At 38.7% G+C, this 16,198-nt stretch overlaps 1 protein-coding gene across 2 annotated transcripts in view; it reads right to left on the bottom strand.

Annotated features, from left to right (window-relative positions):
- Positions 1–16,198, bottom strand: part of mapkapk5 (MAPK activated protein kinase 5) — a 23,391-nt gene extending 7,193 nt beyond the window's left edge. The window contains exons 1-14 of one of the 2 annotated variants that reach the window (XM_041042939.1): positions 15,268–16,198; positions 14,086–14,159; positions 10,569–10,644; positions 9,051–9,148; positions 8,826–8,934; positions 8,337–8,426; positions 7,824–7,919; positions 7,617–7,697; positions 7,315–7,502; positions 6,911–7,031; positions 6,609–6,739; positions 6,207–6,322; positions 5,323–5,427; positions 258–4,540 (exon numbers count right to left, since the gene is read on the bottom strand). In XM_041042939.1, coding sequence (XP_040898873.1) covers positions 4,446–4,540; positions 5,323–5,427; positions 6,207–6,322; positions 6,609–6,739; positions 6,911–7,031; positions 7,315–7,502; positions 7,617–7,697; positions 7,824–7,919; positions 8,337–8,426; positions 8,826–8,934; positions 9,051–9,148; positions 10,569–10,644; positions 14,086–14,159; positions 15,268–15,303 — 1,416 coding nt within the window. In that variant the 5' untranslated portion in view covers positions 15,304–16,198 and the 3' untranslated portion in view covers positions 258–4,445. Of the gene's footprint in view, positions 1–257; positions 4,541–5,322; positions 5,428–6,206; positions 6,323–6,608; positions 6,740–6,910; positions 7,032–7,314; positions 7,503–7,616; positions 7,698–7,823; positions 7,920–8,336; positions 8,427–8,825; positions 8,935–9,050; positions 9,149–10,568; positions 10,645–14,085; positions 14,160–15,267 lie in introns of those variants that run through there. The other variant, XM_041042940.1, reaches the window with a different exon arrangement.

The following is a 16,198-nucleotide window of genomic DNA, read 5'->3' as shown; positions in this document are numbered from 1 at the left end:
CAAAACTGGTCTGTCAACTGAGACTAAATTCTGTCAGGATTTAGATTTTTCCCAAATCACAGAAGCTATATTAGAGATTTTAATTACTCAAAGCTTATCTCAACAAGCCAAATTCCTCTCATTGCTAAGTGCAAGTGTACAAACAAACCTATCTTTTACATGTAGGGTAATACCAATGTGGATTGTACATTAATCCAAGAGAGAATGCACAGTAATAAACTCAACAACCAACAACACTATAAACCAAATAATATCTTCAAAAGTCAAAGAATTCCTTTATTACAAAGTCAGCATGTTGATGACATTCCAAAGAAGGCAGGAAGGGCAAAAAATAGATGTGTTGACAGAAAATACAGCGAATCCTTCATGAGGAATTTGGATACATGCTACATAACTGCCAGACCAGAGGAAAAAGAAACAGACTGGTAAAGCAGAGAAGAGGCTCTGTGGGCTCCATACCGGTACTTTGAAATGATTTCCTTTCCTCAACATTTCTCCCTGACTTATCAACATAAACAGGAATGGCTACTTCAAGTGAAATAGATTTCTTCCTCTTTACATCTCTGTTTGATGCCAGACCCCAAGAAGCAAACATTTCTTTAAACTCAAAAAAAAAAAAAAAAAGTGTGAGTATATATAAAGAAACCCACCTCTCTGTGCTTTATGAGTGAATATACAGCAGACCAAATGGAAGCAACTGGTATTTATCAAGAGTAGAAGTGCTGACTACACCATTTCTGACTTTCAGGTCATTTTTCATGAGCTGGTATTTAAAAAAACAAAAAAACAGTTATTTCTCCTCAGTCAGCATCCATGTTGGGAGAACTTGAATAAAGCAAGAAAGCTTGCCTCTTTTACTGTATAAAATCAGAAATCTTATCTCTCTTTCTAGGAAGTGACTAGTGGAAAAAAAAAAAATATTTGGATAAGTATGACTAAAGCTGGGCTAACTTGAATGTGAATCTGAGGGCATCCTGCAGCAGAAATTACTCAACAATAGGATGCATGGGAGGGAGGTAGCATCTTCAAAACCAACTGCCCTCTGGGATTTTCAATAACACTGAGCCAGACTGGGCAGCAAACAGCAGGTAAATGGAGTCTGAGCAGGACTGCATGTTTCCCTTGGGGTTTTCATTGATAGGAGTATCAATATCACGATACGTGATTTTACAATACAACAATGTTAATAAATAAACTGTCCTTCAACAATAATGCTCCCTTGGGCAGCAGAGGATATAAATTCTGTCATTTATGGGTTGGGAAGAGATTATAGGAAGCAGCTCTGATTCATTGATAGGCCTCCAGAAATACAAAGAAAGTTCAGCACAGTGAACCAGACACACACACGCAAACATAAATTAATTGCATAACTGTCACACATTCAAACAGACATGGTCAAAGTGACACAAAACAGCAGCATTTTATTCCCACTTTTAGTGAGAAGCTATGCTGATTCTGAAATACTGTACACTTGATGTGTTGCATTCAAGTGAATGATCGAACATTTGGTAAATTAAAGAACAAACACGACTTCTGCACATTAAAGCGAATAGGGCTACGACTAACACTTCTTTTTATTATCTAATTAATCCCTGTTTCTCGTGATCCAAAGTATTGAAGCGTACAGATATCTTGATTTGTTTCACCAACAGTCAGTCAAAACAGTCACATCTGAAAAGCTGTAACTCAAAACAATTGACCAATTACCAAAACAGTTGATTAATTAGATTAATTTTCTGTAGAACGACTAATCGATTAATCAGCTGAGTGTTGCAGCTCTAAAAGGTAGCATTAGGAAGCAGTTATGTTTAATGAATTTGCTTTGTGGTGGAAATAAGAAGACTGATGATAATCCACCATTTTACAGGGACTATGCACTGGACTATTTCTTGGACGAGGCCTGTTGCCAAGCAACCAGTGGAGACAACGGTACAACGGTGAATTGTGGTTTCTTCATCTAACTCTGGGCCAGACATAAGAAAAATTTTCCAAAATGTTGAACTATTTCTTTCTTTAATGTCTTTGTTGGGAAATAAAGGGTTATCTCATGACATAAACCAATTCATTAATCTCTTTCTTATGGGGATTTTTTTTCTTTTTGGCCAAATATGATGCTAGATGAATTTCAACATAGGTTTGCAAATCAAATACCGTCATTTCTTCACATGAAAACAAGCAAATCACAGCCAGAAGGATAAATTACTATTTTCAGTGATTCTGTTTCTGTTCAGCTCTGTTTCAGTTTTTCCTTCATCCTGTGATTTTTTTTTTCTACTGATGAGAGCAGTAAAGGATGAAGATGCCGCCTCATCAACAAGGCACATTTGAGCGTAAAATATAGCCGTGTAAGAATAAGGCCTTTTCAAACACAAGCTGTGTCTGGGTTTGTAATGACAGCCTTTGCTCAAATTTAAGTTTTTAAGCCAAACAAGAGATAGAGACATACAAAGGAAGGCTTGCACTTTGTTTTCATGTCAGTTACACATATATTGTCACTGTCCGTTAATTTTTCATAAGCCAAGAAAAGCAGCCCTGTTTGTTTTTTTGGGGGGGTTTTTTTGCTATAAGACAATGCATTTTTCCAGATATTCCAATGGTTTATTTAGCTTAATAAGTAGGAAATTCTTTTAAATCCACAAAGAAAAACGTACTTCTTCGGTTCATCTCCTAATTTAAAAATTACTAGAATTGGAGATGAGTGGCTCACACCAGAAAGCAATGATAATTTCTCAGAATAAACATATTTTTTCATTAAGATGAAGAAGATCAAGAATTTCTTGACAAATTTTGGAGAATTTTTGAAATAAACAAAACATATGTCTTAGAAATAATCTGAATTGCCTCATTCAAATACCTAAACATGAGTCCCTTCTCTTAAGAAATAATATCAGATATGACTAGAGCACTAGAGTAAAACAGTGCAGTGAAGATTTCACTCTGACTAATCAATGATATGATATTAATTACAACTAAAGGGTGAGGACTGGCGAAGGAAGGTGGCATTTGCTGGTATTCAGACCATTTAAATGAAGCAGGGAAGGTCTGTGTTGTAGACAGCAATACTGACAAACTAATACATACTACCTCACTGCCATGTACAGGCATGTTTTATACATGATAAATTATTGCCCTACTGCAAATTCAGTAGCACAGCAGTTTTATGACACTGAAAATCCTAACAAGACCTGTTCAAGGATGCTGAAACCTCCCATTGATCTTTTCTGGCATTTATACACCAAAAATGTGCAGGTTTTTTGAATGCTCAGGCAGCAAGCGGTCTTGGACTTAAAGATTAACTGACCCTGGTCTGGATTCCAGTAGATACAACTTAACGTCAGAACAGCTAAGATCCTGTCAATTTCACAGATCAACAACTTTAAACGACGACTGAACTTAAGATCTTTCGGATCACGGATTCACATCATATATATCCAGACATACAAAAAGCCGTTGAAAATATTTGAAAGAATTTGAAGAATCATTTTACTTGCCACACAAACTTCAGAAGTTGACAAACAGTATCATCACTTCATGCTTAAGAGCTGAACTGAGAGATTGTGAAACCTACATCAATCTAGAAAAGTCAGTCTTGACCTTGAAAACAGCCAATAAGGTCTTAAATCAAGGTCCACTTTCCATCTCTTTTTTTTTTAGAGCTTTCAACCCCATCTCTGGGTCTGAAAAAAATCTATCTTCTAAAGAAGAGATTAAGATGGCTAAAATCTCAGAAAAAAAATAGTAAGTGGACCCTAAGTTAAGATTTGTCCGTCAAAAACACACTGATCTAAATGAGAACCAGCCATAGTGTTTATGCCTGTACAGTCTGCTTAGATCTATTTCGTGCCATCTCTTACCAGCCTTAAGAGAGAAATTGTGACAAAATGAAAGGATTCAAGGCTGCATTTTTCTGTTTCATGACACTTATCTCCACTGAGATTCAGAAAGGGCGTGGAAGAACGAAGTCACATTTGTAGACAGCTTCTCTCAACTTTAGAGCCCGCTGCCAGGCTACAAGTAAGTATAAAATAATGGAACTTTTTGTTTAAATAAATAAAATTCTTAGGATGGTTAAAAGAAAATAAAATAGAATAAAATGAAATAACTAGGATAAAACACATGACATCTTGGACAAGCAGCTAATAAAAATTCCCTCCCAGAAAATAATTTCTTTCACTGATTTTTCTCTTCTTTTATCTTTTTTTGCAAAAATGAAAATATAGGTTTTTTCCATGTTCTTCGCAAGTGTCCATTTAAAAAAAACATTGTTGTACCAATGAGTCCTTTTTGAAATATATCTACAGCTGTACAATAGGTCTTGCAAGTGAATTCATGAAAAAACAAAAAAATTAGCAATTAGCAATCATTTTACATAAAAAGCGTCTTTACAGATATGGGTTAAAAAGGGTAATAAACAATATAAAAAGAAGATAGAAAAACAGCGTTTGCTAATGAGATTCTTGGAGATTCGTCTTTTCTTCAATGGCCTGTTTCACTATTTCAGCCAACTTCAAGCGGTCAACTTTATCTGAGAAGGCTCGTCCTGCAATGTAGAAGCTGGTGGTTAAGGACCTGGTAACAATAACTAGATGACTAGACATTAACATAAATGAATTAACGTTTAGTGCCTTTAACTGGAGATGATATCAAGGCTGTGTTGCTTAACTAATTTATAACAGTCATCTGTTTCTACCTCTTGCTCCATTTCCTATTAGGCTTTAACTGCAATAACTTAGAAAACAAAATATACTGAACATTTTTTTCTTTCAATGTTTGGTGGACAGTGGAGCAATTTTGGTTCTAATAATTACAGCTGTATAGTTATTTACATTAATTTATTGATTAATGTGATAATTATTTCATCTATTAATTGTTTCGTTTATGAAAGGAAATAAAATAAGGCCTTCTCAGCTTACAAGATTGATCAACCAACTGTTTCAGCTCTATTGATACCCATCAGCCCTGGGCCGTTCAAGATCCCTTCCGGTTTGAGCTGCAGTGAAATGTTTGGTCTTGACTATTTATTTGTTGATATGGACAGAGTTATAACTAGTTTGCAATTGCAACAAATTCTTTTTTGTTGGGAAAATGAAGCAAAAGACCAGATATTGTGAAGAGTCATTACAGATAAATAAATATGAGGGAAAAAAAAAATACTAGTTATGCTGATGATGTCAGATGACCAACAGAAGGAAGGAAACTGTTTTTCTAGATGTTAAAGTGTAAAAAAAAAAGCTGCTTTGATTTTAGTTGTTTAATACTAAAGGGAAAAAGAGAAGTTAAGAAGGTATTTGCCAGATATAGACAAGATGAAATGGTACTAACCGTCCCAGCTGAGCCCCTGCAGGCCTTCTCTCAGCAGTTTACAGTCCCTGTTGAACCTCCAGGCCTCATACATCACCTCATTCAGCTTCTCATCCTCGTTCTCTCCTGGACAAACAAAAATATACACCTCAGAGGCTCCTCTCTCTTTCTATTGCAGCATCAAAAAGCTAAATAAAACCAACAACATAAAGCCCATAGGACCATGGTCCATGGTCAGGCCTATTTCCAGTTTCACAATTAATTTATTTCATAATTAATTTGTCACTGTGTGTGTTTCCTATATTCACTGAAGCCCATAATTGTTGTTTTGTGGCTGGAATAAAGGAGAGACCTGCTTCACAAAAGGTGTGTGATCTGGAAGGGCAGTAAAGTCTTCATTGCATGCTGATACAATGCTCAGCTTTAATGCACGACAGAAATGATGAGAGAGAGAAAGGCTGCTGAAGTGAATGTGCTGGTGGGAGCTGTGCTCCAGTAACCAGTTGCTGAGAATCACTGAGAATCACTGAGAATCGCTGAGAATCGCTGATCTGACACCAAATCCACGCACAAAAATTACATATAGGCATATATGCACAAAAAAAAAGCAGCCCATGAGCACTGATAAGTAAGAGATACCCTGCATGTGTCCTGATCAATTGCATTACTGGCAGTACTGATTAAGATGAAGTCAGGCGTACAGACTGGGGCAGAGCTGCACACATACATTTAAAACTGTCGATGACAGGACAATATATTTTGATTTGATTTCATGTATTTCTTTTATCATTCATTACAGCTTTAAAAATGCAAATTGTTATTGATCAGCTTTTAACCCCCCACAAACATTTTATTAGTTTTTAGTGTACTTAGTTAAAATGCCTTTAACACCAGGGTTCACTGACCAGCCTGTGGTAGTATACACTGTGCAATGACATCTCGTAATTTTTCCAGTGCTACGTTGGAGTCTTCCCCGCCGTTCTCTGGGTCATTAATGAAGAAACTGTCACTGGGCTTGGGGCTGCATAGACAACAAAACACATTTCACACTCACACTTTTTATATTTTATTAAGCACAGGGACCCCTAAGACTATAGATTACATGGTAGACCAGAGGCACAGTTAGGAGAAGAGTAACCAATGAGAATGAGATGTTTTAGTTTAGCTTTAGTGGTGCAATAATAATTTTAAGTGCAATGTATCCATACTACAGAATTATAAACAAAAAAACTATTTCATGTTTCTAAACCTTTTAAAACAAGATGATAAAAGCTAATGAAAAAAAGTTGACACAAGAGCAATCATACCCTAGTAGTTTCCGCTTCCTGAGGATTGGGTTGTTGACAGAGTTCAGGGGCTTTAGACTGACATTCAGATCCTGAATTCTCATGTTGGCCAACTGCTCTGCATGGGCCTGCTGGATACCTGCTACTACCGCCTGGGAGGTAAAAGGGCAGATAGTAAGAAAGAGGAAGAAGAGGACAATGTGCTGCATGTAATAAGTAAGCTGAATACAGTGGCCTCTGGTGGTCAGTTCCTTCAGGAACAGCAGCATGACCATACAACACTGATGCAATGCAAGACTGTGCACCTTTAAGTTCCCACTCACCTTGTCCATCATCATCTGGGCGGAGGGCAGCACGTTATCGAGGGCCTCAGTGCAGTTGAGCCAAGGGTGAGCCAGGACTCCCTCAATAGTCAGCCTCTCCTCTGGCTTCACCTTCAGCAGCCTGTGGGGAGAAGATGAGGAGAGGAGGGAGAACAAATTATTGGACAGAGAAATGATAAATGAGTGAGAGTGACAGAAGGATGGGATGAATGAAAATAGAGAAGCAGGAGACAAGGAGGGAGACATGGGAAGAGGAAAGACAAGTAGGGACAAGAGGAACAATAACATACAGGAATAAAATATAAGATGCAAGCAGTACTCTGACATGCTTCTGCATATTAAAAACAAAACACAACTGTTTCAGTTGAGAGACATAGCAAGGCAAAAAGGAAAAAAACACTTACTTGCGCACAATATCCTTAGCCATCTCAGAGATCTGGCTCCACTCATCTTCAGGGAAGTCAAAGCTGCCTGTCATAATCTTCTTCCTCATGTCCTTTGGGATGGTGCGACTGTGGTGCTTGGAGTAGAACGGAGGATAGCCACACAACATTACGTAGATAATCACGCCAAGAGACCACAAGTCACAACTCTGGAGAAAGAAAAGAGACATTTTTTTTAATAAACACTGAATCAAAGTTGAGGAACAAGATTTGAAGCACTTAGTGTAAGGATGAATGCCAAGTTCAGCAGATATGGCTTTTACCTTGTTATAGGTATAAGGAGTAGGTGAGGTAGGTATGATTCCAGACTTTTCTTTCTGGTGTCTTCTTTGAGCCTCAAGTACCTGATCAGAAACAGTGGCAGAAGGAATACATTGAGCCAACATACACTCAACTATTATTGATGTGTTTATGATGCCCCAAAGCCATCAAGACACAAGCATGTTTTATGTGTTCTGTTTACTTTTTACCTGAGGTGCTACGTAGTAAGGAGTGAACTGAGGGGTCATCAGGTCTCCTTGATCAATTTTGGCAAAGCCAAAGTCACACAGCTTCACAGGTGCATCCTGTGGAACAGACAGAATGAATGTGGAGCGAGGAGATAAACATATATTAGTAGCCTCCAGTAAAACACTTCAGTTTGCTTATATGTCAGTGGTTTCACTGAGTTTCACTTGATAGGGTTTCTTATATGCATTACGTTTGGGATATCATTGAAGGTGCTGCCAGAGGACGGATGGATTTCAAAGTTTATCACAGCACCTGCAGATTGGATATTTCCAAATCTTCTACAGTATCTTGGCCACAGTCCAATACCCTCCCTACAGTGTCTCAAAGTACAGCGCTGGCTGCAGAATTAAAGTTCTTTGTAGCATATACTGTAAGCAGTAGCATAAGTCGGTACTGATATAGACTTAAAATTACAGCATTTATGCATTTATGTCAATATTTATTCCCTGTGCAGTGCAACTCCAGCTACTTACCAGAGAGTTATCCTTGAAGAGCAGGTTCTCTGGCTTCAGGTCACGATGTGCAATATTTAGGGAGTGACAGTGTTCCAAGGCTTGACTGATCTATAGGCAGAAGAGACATCAGACTGAGACACCACTCTATATGTGCGCGTCGAAGCAATTTTTAAACAGTCTTGATTTGAGCCAGCATGTTTTGCTTCTTTTGACCATGTCTCGCTGCTAAACCGCTGTATGAGCTGCTTGATCTCAGCAGGGGGATGTTAATGACATGGAGAGTGCATGAGACATGCTGTTACCCACAGGAAGGAAATGTTTCACACAGAGAAGCCCGCAGACAGATGAATCTTGACAGAACGATATGGATAGGAAACCACTGACGGACAAAGACTGACTGGCCAGAATGAAATATTTACTGTACAAAATGACATTCAGGGAACTGTGTTGGCTCTTCATATGGTGCAGAGTGTGTTTACATATGTGCACATATGTGTCTTCACCTACCTGTTTAGTGACCTGGCTGGCCATTTTTTCAGTAAAGTGCCTGTGTTGACTGATTCTGTGGAACAACTCGCCACCCTCCATCATCTCCATAACTATCAGAAGTCGCGCTCTGTTAAAAACAAGAGAGGAGGTGTGGACGTCAGAAGACACAGTGAAAGACGAGATGGATTGTTAAAAAAATGTACATGATTTGAATCAAATTCACACACACACAGAGCTCGTTACCTGGGGCTAGACTCATGAGGGAACTGGACACTATTGGCGTAAACCTCCAGGATTTGAACTATGTTTGGATGGTTGGCACACATCATATGGAGACGCACCTGCATGGAACAGAATTGAACAATGTGTATAGAGTACTTCACTTAAATATGTTATATTTTCATTTTAAAATCATGCAAAATAACTGCAACATAACATCATCTTTCCCATCCCATCCTTGATACAATCATTCTGGGTGCCATTATAAAACCCTGGTGTTGAGTGTCAGCACATCTCTACCCACAGAAAGTCATAAATGGGCAATTGAAAATGAATTCCATAAATTCCTACGTTTAAACTACAGCCAAGGTGACAGAGAACCTAGTATTTGTTAAGCCATTTCACCTCAGTGCTATATGTCAGTATGTGTGCCTTGATTTACCAAGCAGAAAAGCCAACTTGTACATATTTTTACAACAGAAAGAAAGGTGAAATTGAGGGCATTAATAGGCCTTTTTCCACAAAAGGAATTTCAACATGTCACAACATGAAACGCTTAGGTGTAAAACATAAAATTCATGATGGCTGAATTCAATTTAGCTGCTTCAGTTCCAGGGTCCTGGTGCTGCACATTGTGGCACACTGTTATACTGTCATGGCTTACTGGGGCATTTGAATAGAACAGAGCCATCTCTAATGTTATTAGCAACGCCTGTGCTATTCCTGCTGCGATAAGTCAAAACATCTGCTGTGAAAAAGGACTATTCTACCATGACATGACTGGTATTTTCGTATCTTGATATCAGTATATGTTGGCATAGTAAATTCTGGTCCACTATTGCCATAGAAAATATCCAAGCTATGTACATTGATGCTTTTAACATTTTATTGGTTCTTGTACTTGTTTCTGTCATCACAGAAGTGTTATATAATAACAACAACAACAACAACAACAATAATAATAACAATAATAATAATAATAATAAGACTAAGGAGGCTTCTTCCACCTAACTCATTGCAATGATGCAAAATTGTGCAGTGTCAGACAAAGCAAAGACAGTGTTACCTTTAGAAACCAAACATGCAAACTGAACTCATCATTATATTGCACCCTTCACCCTCATTTGAAAAGATGATACAAGCGTGTGAAAAATATTTAGTGGTAATGATCAGTGTATTCACTTGTCAGTGACAGCTTTCCCAGTTCAGCAGCAAGAGCCTGTGTGAAGCAAGTCTGTGCGGCTTGTTATGACTACATGTCTCACTTCTTAACTGCTGTAGAAGCCGTTTGATCAAAACAGAAGGCTGCTAATGACATGGAGAGGCTGCTAGACAAACTGTTCGCCACAGGAAGACAATATTACGGACAAAGAAGCTCATAGAAACAGACAGAAGAAACGCAGGAGACAGACTGATGAGGAAAGAAAAACAGGAATTAATAAAGACAGATAACAGGCAGGCAGACAGAGCAAAGCATATTGATATGGCCAAAGACAACAAACAACGGGCATTAATCACAACCGCGACAGGATTTCCTCTAACCTCATTTCTGGCCTTGGGGCGATCAATGAGGATCTTCAGGGCCAGGCGTTCCTGAGTTGACTTCTTCACACAAACTCTGAACAGGAAGTAAAGAAGAGTCAACAAATATGTCACTAAACATGATAACCCAATGTTTGTCACCAACGTGATCATGTAAAGGATCAATAAGGTTGTTTCTGTGGTGAGGTAAGTAACCAACAGTGACCGTGTCATGTGTTTTAAATACAATTCTTTAAAAGGTAATCACTGTGTCTGTAAATAAAACAAACAGCCAGGCATTTTGCCAACATTCTTATCTGTATGATAAAGAAACATGATCAACATCAAGTCAAGTCAGTTTTATTTATATAGCCCAAAGCCACAGATTATCTCAGAAGACATCAAGTGTTCAATAAAAGGCCAGACAGTCTCACAGTCAGACAATGTGTAGTCTCATAAAATTTGGGAGCTGTAATCCTGTGTGTGGATACTCGGGTTTTATCTCAACAAATGTGTGGCCGCCTTTGCTGTCAGTAACATAAACATGCAGTTTTTTGCCTTTAAAAGTAGCTTTAAGGTTGATAAAATCGTCTTGTTCCACAGGGTCAAACAGTTTTGTGTACACATAAAGTATGCAGTATTCAGTATTGGTTTGTTCCATCTCTTTATTTAAGCCATATGGTGTTTGCACTGAGTGAACTATTCAAAGCCAAGACCTGATGTTTTTTTCCATCAAATGGAAATGATCTGGTTGTGTTGTGCATCATTTCATAAATATTTCTTCAAAATTTGGGTATTTTTTTCTAATCTATATGATAAACTAAATATTTCAGCTCCAGTGGGCGTGACCGCTGTTGAGCTGTGCAGCATGAGTTTGTAATACTTGTGTAGGGGTCCATTTATAGTTTTATTTGAATGTCTTTGAATTTTAATCTTATTTTCTGTGTGCTTGAATGAGGTTTTACAGCAGATAAACATTTGCACCCTTCTTAAATTCTGGTTAATTTGTGTTGTGAAATTAAATTTATCCTAATATAAACACAGTCGAGACAGTAGCTGACTATCTGGAGATCAGAACTGTATTTTGTCAACATCACAGTTTGTTATGGGAAATATGAATCATATCTGTAACAAGAATAAAACCAAAGAAAATCCTCTAGGGGTGTTGTATTTTTTCATTGTCACAATGGTGAAATAAATTGAAAATCCCTGGCAATGGTTTCCTTAAAACTGCACTTTAGGGTTGTGACAGTACACAGTTGAACTGCAGACTGTGGATATACATTTCATTTTCTGAAAAGCCCATTAACTCTCTTCTGCCTCCTCTAAGCAGCAAGGACTCAAATATTCACTTTAAACAGCAACCTCTGGCCCTTAAACTCAGATTACACTATTAAAGCATTACTGTGAAAAACATTCTGCTTCGGCCAAAGTTCACCTCACTGGAAAGCAATACCTACCTAATGAATCACAGTTATACAGAGGGGGGCTGGGACAGTAAAGAGACATGAATGTGTTATGAGACAGAGAGAGGTGAATGCAAAAAAAAGAGACTCAAAAAAAAAGATTCATGTTAGACAACAGTCCCCATGAATCTGAATGAAATACAGTCAGAAAAAATAAAGAGACAGGGCGAGCAAGAGTTGTCTGAAAAGAAACAACAGTACAGCCTGAATCATACAGTTTAAAAGCATGTTTACATGGATGACTGATGAGTCAGTTTCTCAGTATTGTTGTCACTTGAGGCCAAAACTATACGTGTTAAGAAATAACGAGTTGCTCTCTGCTGATCCAGGCCTGTGATTGCTTCAAAGTGCAGAATGGGCAGGAGTAATCAGTAACAGACATTGATATATTACAACTGGAATTAGCAAGGCAGTCAGACCTGCACAGAAAAAACTGCACATAGCATTAACAGACTTAGAAAGTTGTTGAAGCAGCCACTGCCACTCGGTAACATTTTTCAGTGATAAATCTCAAGACAAAGAGAAGTTATTTATATGAAGAGATTATACCAGTTATAGCTGAGGCAAAGGAGGAGAATGCCAAAACACATAGGCAGTTTTAAAAAGGAGAAAACAGATGTACTCCTCATTGGCTGGTGTCTGTATGGCAGAGGTATTGCAAACAACACTGGTACTAACAGGTGTTTATTTAGCTTGCAGCAAAATGCAGAGTTTTCAAGCCTGATGACTACTTCAGTCTGTCTTCCAGAATCACCACATAACTTCCTGTAAAAGGGTGCAAAAGGGTTTAAATGTATAAAGGCTCTAGTCATTGCTGCTTATTTTGAGTATTTCAGAAATGTCTGCTTTCCTGTGATATATTCCTTCCCATGTCTTAAAGTGGAAATGATTAGAGAGGAAAATGCAGCGGGAAGAGCACAGATAAAGGAAATTGCTGAAGTTTATCTTTGATAACTCGTGCATTCACAAACATCCACTATTCGATCTGAGTGCAGCTTCTCAAAAAGGTTAGTTGCACAAAGTTTCATCTATAGCATGTGGACTAAAACCTGCAAATGCCAAGGAATTAGACATAAAAAGACACAAATAGACTTTCAAAAACAAGAGACAAGAGACATCTACTCAAGGGTGTGATGGACAAAAGTTTTGTGTTGGATTCAAGCCTTACATACTGTAGTTGCTGAGCCAACTCAGTCACCACCACCAACAAAAATGGTCAGAAAAACAACTCCATACTAAGCCTTGTGTTGTTGTTCACACAAGTAGCTGGTCCAGTCTGTTAAAGCCCGACCAAGTGACAACCATCTAGCCCTTTCATATTCTCAGTATGTGTTAATGTGTCAAGCATAAGGTGAAACTGTGCTAGTGAACTGGTGCCATGGTGAACATGACGCAAGAAAACCACAGGAGAAGTTAGAAGTGACAAACATCAGAAACACACAGGACATTTGTTTTTTGGCAGCAGACAGAAAGTTTGTCTATTTGCCAGCTCAGTTAGCAAATAATCTACACCTGATCTGACATCATACTTGAATCCCGCAGTTGGTGTGCCCAAAGTGTGGCTGGAACCACATCTTGTGCACTCCACAGTTAATTCACAACATGCACTGCAAGAACTGGGCAATATATTAATATCTATCCTTCTCTTTAATCCTTTCATGTGATTTTAGAACATGCTGAGTCATGATGCGCTACTTTAACATCTAAACAAACCTAGCAATCTGAGTGATACTGGCTCTCCTCTCACAGCTCAGCTTAAGCATGGCAGATTTCTCTCACTATGATTTTTCATTCCTAAACAATGCCAGTCCAAAAACTTCTCTGATAAGATTACCTATTTCCCAACAACTGATTTCTCAGTCACAAACAGATATCAACATGATGTCTCCTGGTTATGCAATACTACTTGTCCTAGTCCTAGTTTAATAAATACAATTTGTTCCAAGTTCTGTCCATGGAGTATTGGTCTGGCAGCAACAGTTTGACATCAATCTTCAGCATAACCATAGTTAAATCAGTAGAAAAAAAAATATTTAGAGAGTGGAGAAAGACAAACTCTCTCACACACTCACCTGACAGGTCCACTGATGCCAGCTCCCAACTTCTGTGTCCAGTTTATGTTGTACTCATCCAGAATGGATATTTCCTGTTGGGAACAGAAAACAGAAACAGAACTGGAGTGTAAAAGGGTTATAGACATTTCCCCCCTTATGTTAGCTCTGGGTTGTATATTAGCTATCTTGTCCATTATCACCTGCCTAGATTCATGATAGTGCTAAGCCTTCACACAGATTATTCTTGAAAAAAAAAAGAGACAGCTTATAAACCATGTTTGTGTAGATAAGCTTAGTCACTTCTGCCTATAAAAGGATTTTAAAAGAATAATGGGATGCTATCCTGGAAGAGTTGAAAATTACAGTAATGGAGTTCCCACAGTTAGACTTGATTGTGCTGGATTTAAATACATTTTTGCTTTGTCAATATTTCTAGCTTTATGATGTATTTATGTAAAGACTGTTAAATGACCCATCCTCTGTTCATACTTTTAAGTTACAAGTCTTAGATAATGGGTCAAACAAAGTTGATCACCATTTGTCTCTATTAATTCTAGGTTTGCTTACCCTGCTACAGGCAAGTTTATAAGGAAGAGCCTGTGATAAGCTGACAGATAGCTACCTAAACCTTTGATCTTTTTTCATAATAACAGCCCCAGTGGACACCAAGTGTGTGTTCAAATTCCCTACAAATACTACTTCTCTCCCAACAGTGAAAGCAGGGGCCAGGGCCACTTGAGATCACATTTTACTGCTGACATAGATGCCGGGGCAGTGACACATTGAGAGGAGCAGGCCAGGAACAAATCCCAGAGCCTGGGTGCATAGAAATGTAGCCAGTTAATGACCATGACCCTGTTAGATCCAAGATCGACAGCAACGTTTATTATGGGCAAAACTTTCCATGACACACTTTTCATTACCACTATTTGTAAGCTACACAACTCAAGGAATGCAACTCAAGTGTACTTTTAGTAAGGAATTTATTGGAATCCTTATTAGAGCAAAATCAGCCTCCACAATAATCTCCAATTCCAACAATTTAGAGATACTAACATTTCCACCAATAATGTAAATGATTGCTCCTTCACTTGTTGAATTTGAACTTTATTACATTCAGACCAAAACTGACTTCTGCTACAGAAGTGAAAACGACTTCAATGTCTACTTGCTTGAAAATTAAGGTTTGATTATGTTTACCTTGATGAACTTGTCTGCGTTGTTATCCTCCGACATGGTGTCCTGCTCCGGACAGATGAAGTCTGCCTCCCCAATCTCAAGACAGCTGACAGTCGGAACAAAGCGTTTTTCTCGGACCTCTACAAAGTTTTGGTCTTGCAACCTTGGGTTGGACCAAGGCCTGTTATATTACTACAGGTAACAGGACAAGGCCATTAGGACAAAATGATGTTCGGCCACCGATCACCCAAAGACTTGAAGCCCCCCAGCCGGTACGACGTAACGTTAGACCAGGCCAGCTCGGCTCACAACCTCGGGGTCCAACTCGCTCTTCCAGTCGTCTTAAATTCGCTGTAGTGACCATGTAGAGCGCCAAACTCCAAGCAATGTGACCAGAAAAGCCGAAGACAAGTTCAACGTGGACTAGCCCACCACTTTTGGAGGGGCACTGAGCATAGGACAAGAAGTGTATTTTTAGCCAGCGCAATCAGAGCAGTGCTTTGCTAAAGCTGCGAACGCACCGGGGACCGGCTAAGTTGCTAGCAAGTAAGCTGGTGCCACGTTCAGGGCAGAAGAATACACAACAAAGGCAATCTTGATAGATAAGCTAGAGCAGAGATACTATCTGAAAATAGTAATAGTAAAAAATACTACCCCCAGCGAAAGCTGGGTTGATCTGACACAATGAGCACGCCGTGTTCCCAAAAGCAGAACAGCAGCCTATTATGTCGTCGAGCGGAGCCTGGTTATCCGCTAGCGAGCTAGCTCAACTGGCAAGTTAGTTTCCCAGCTCTGCTCTATGCCACAATTATTGACATTCTTCCACAAGAAGGTACAGCAACTATCAGCGCTCGTAAGGAACAGTAGCACTATCTCCGTAACGGAAAGGGTTAATGAAGAATGTTTTCAAAGGTGGCCAAGGAGAGACATGCATCTGTAGACTATTTTGCTA

The sequence above is a fragment of the Toxotes jaculatrix genome, chromosome 7 (assembly GCF_017976425.1).
Source record: "Toxotes jaculatrix isolate fToxJac2 chromosome 7, fToxJac2.pri, whole genome shotgun sequence".
Lineage (NCBI taxonomy): Eukaryota > Metazoa > Chordata > Actinopteri > Toxotidae > Toxotes > Toxotes jaculatrix.
Note: the sequence above shows the minus strand (reverse complement) of the source record. Positions and strands in the feature narration are given on the sequence as shown.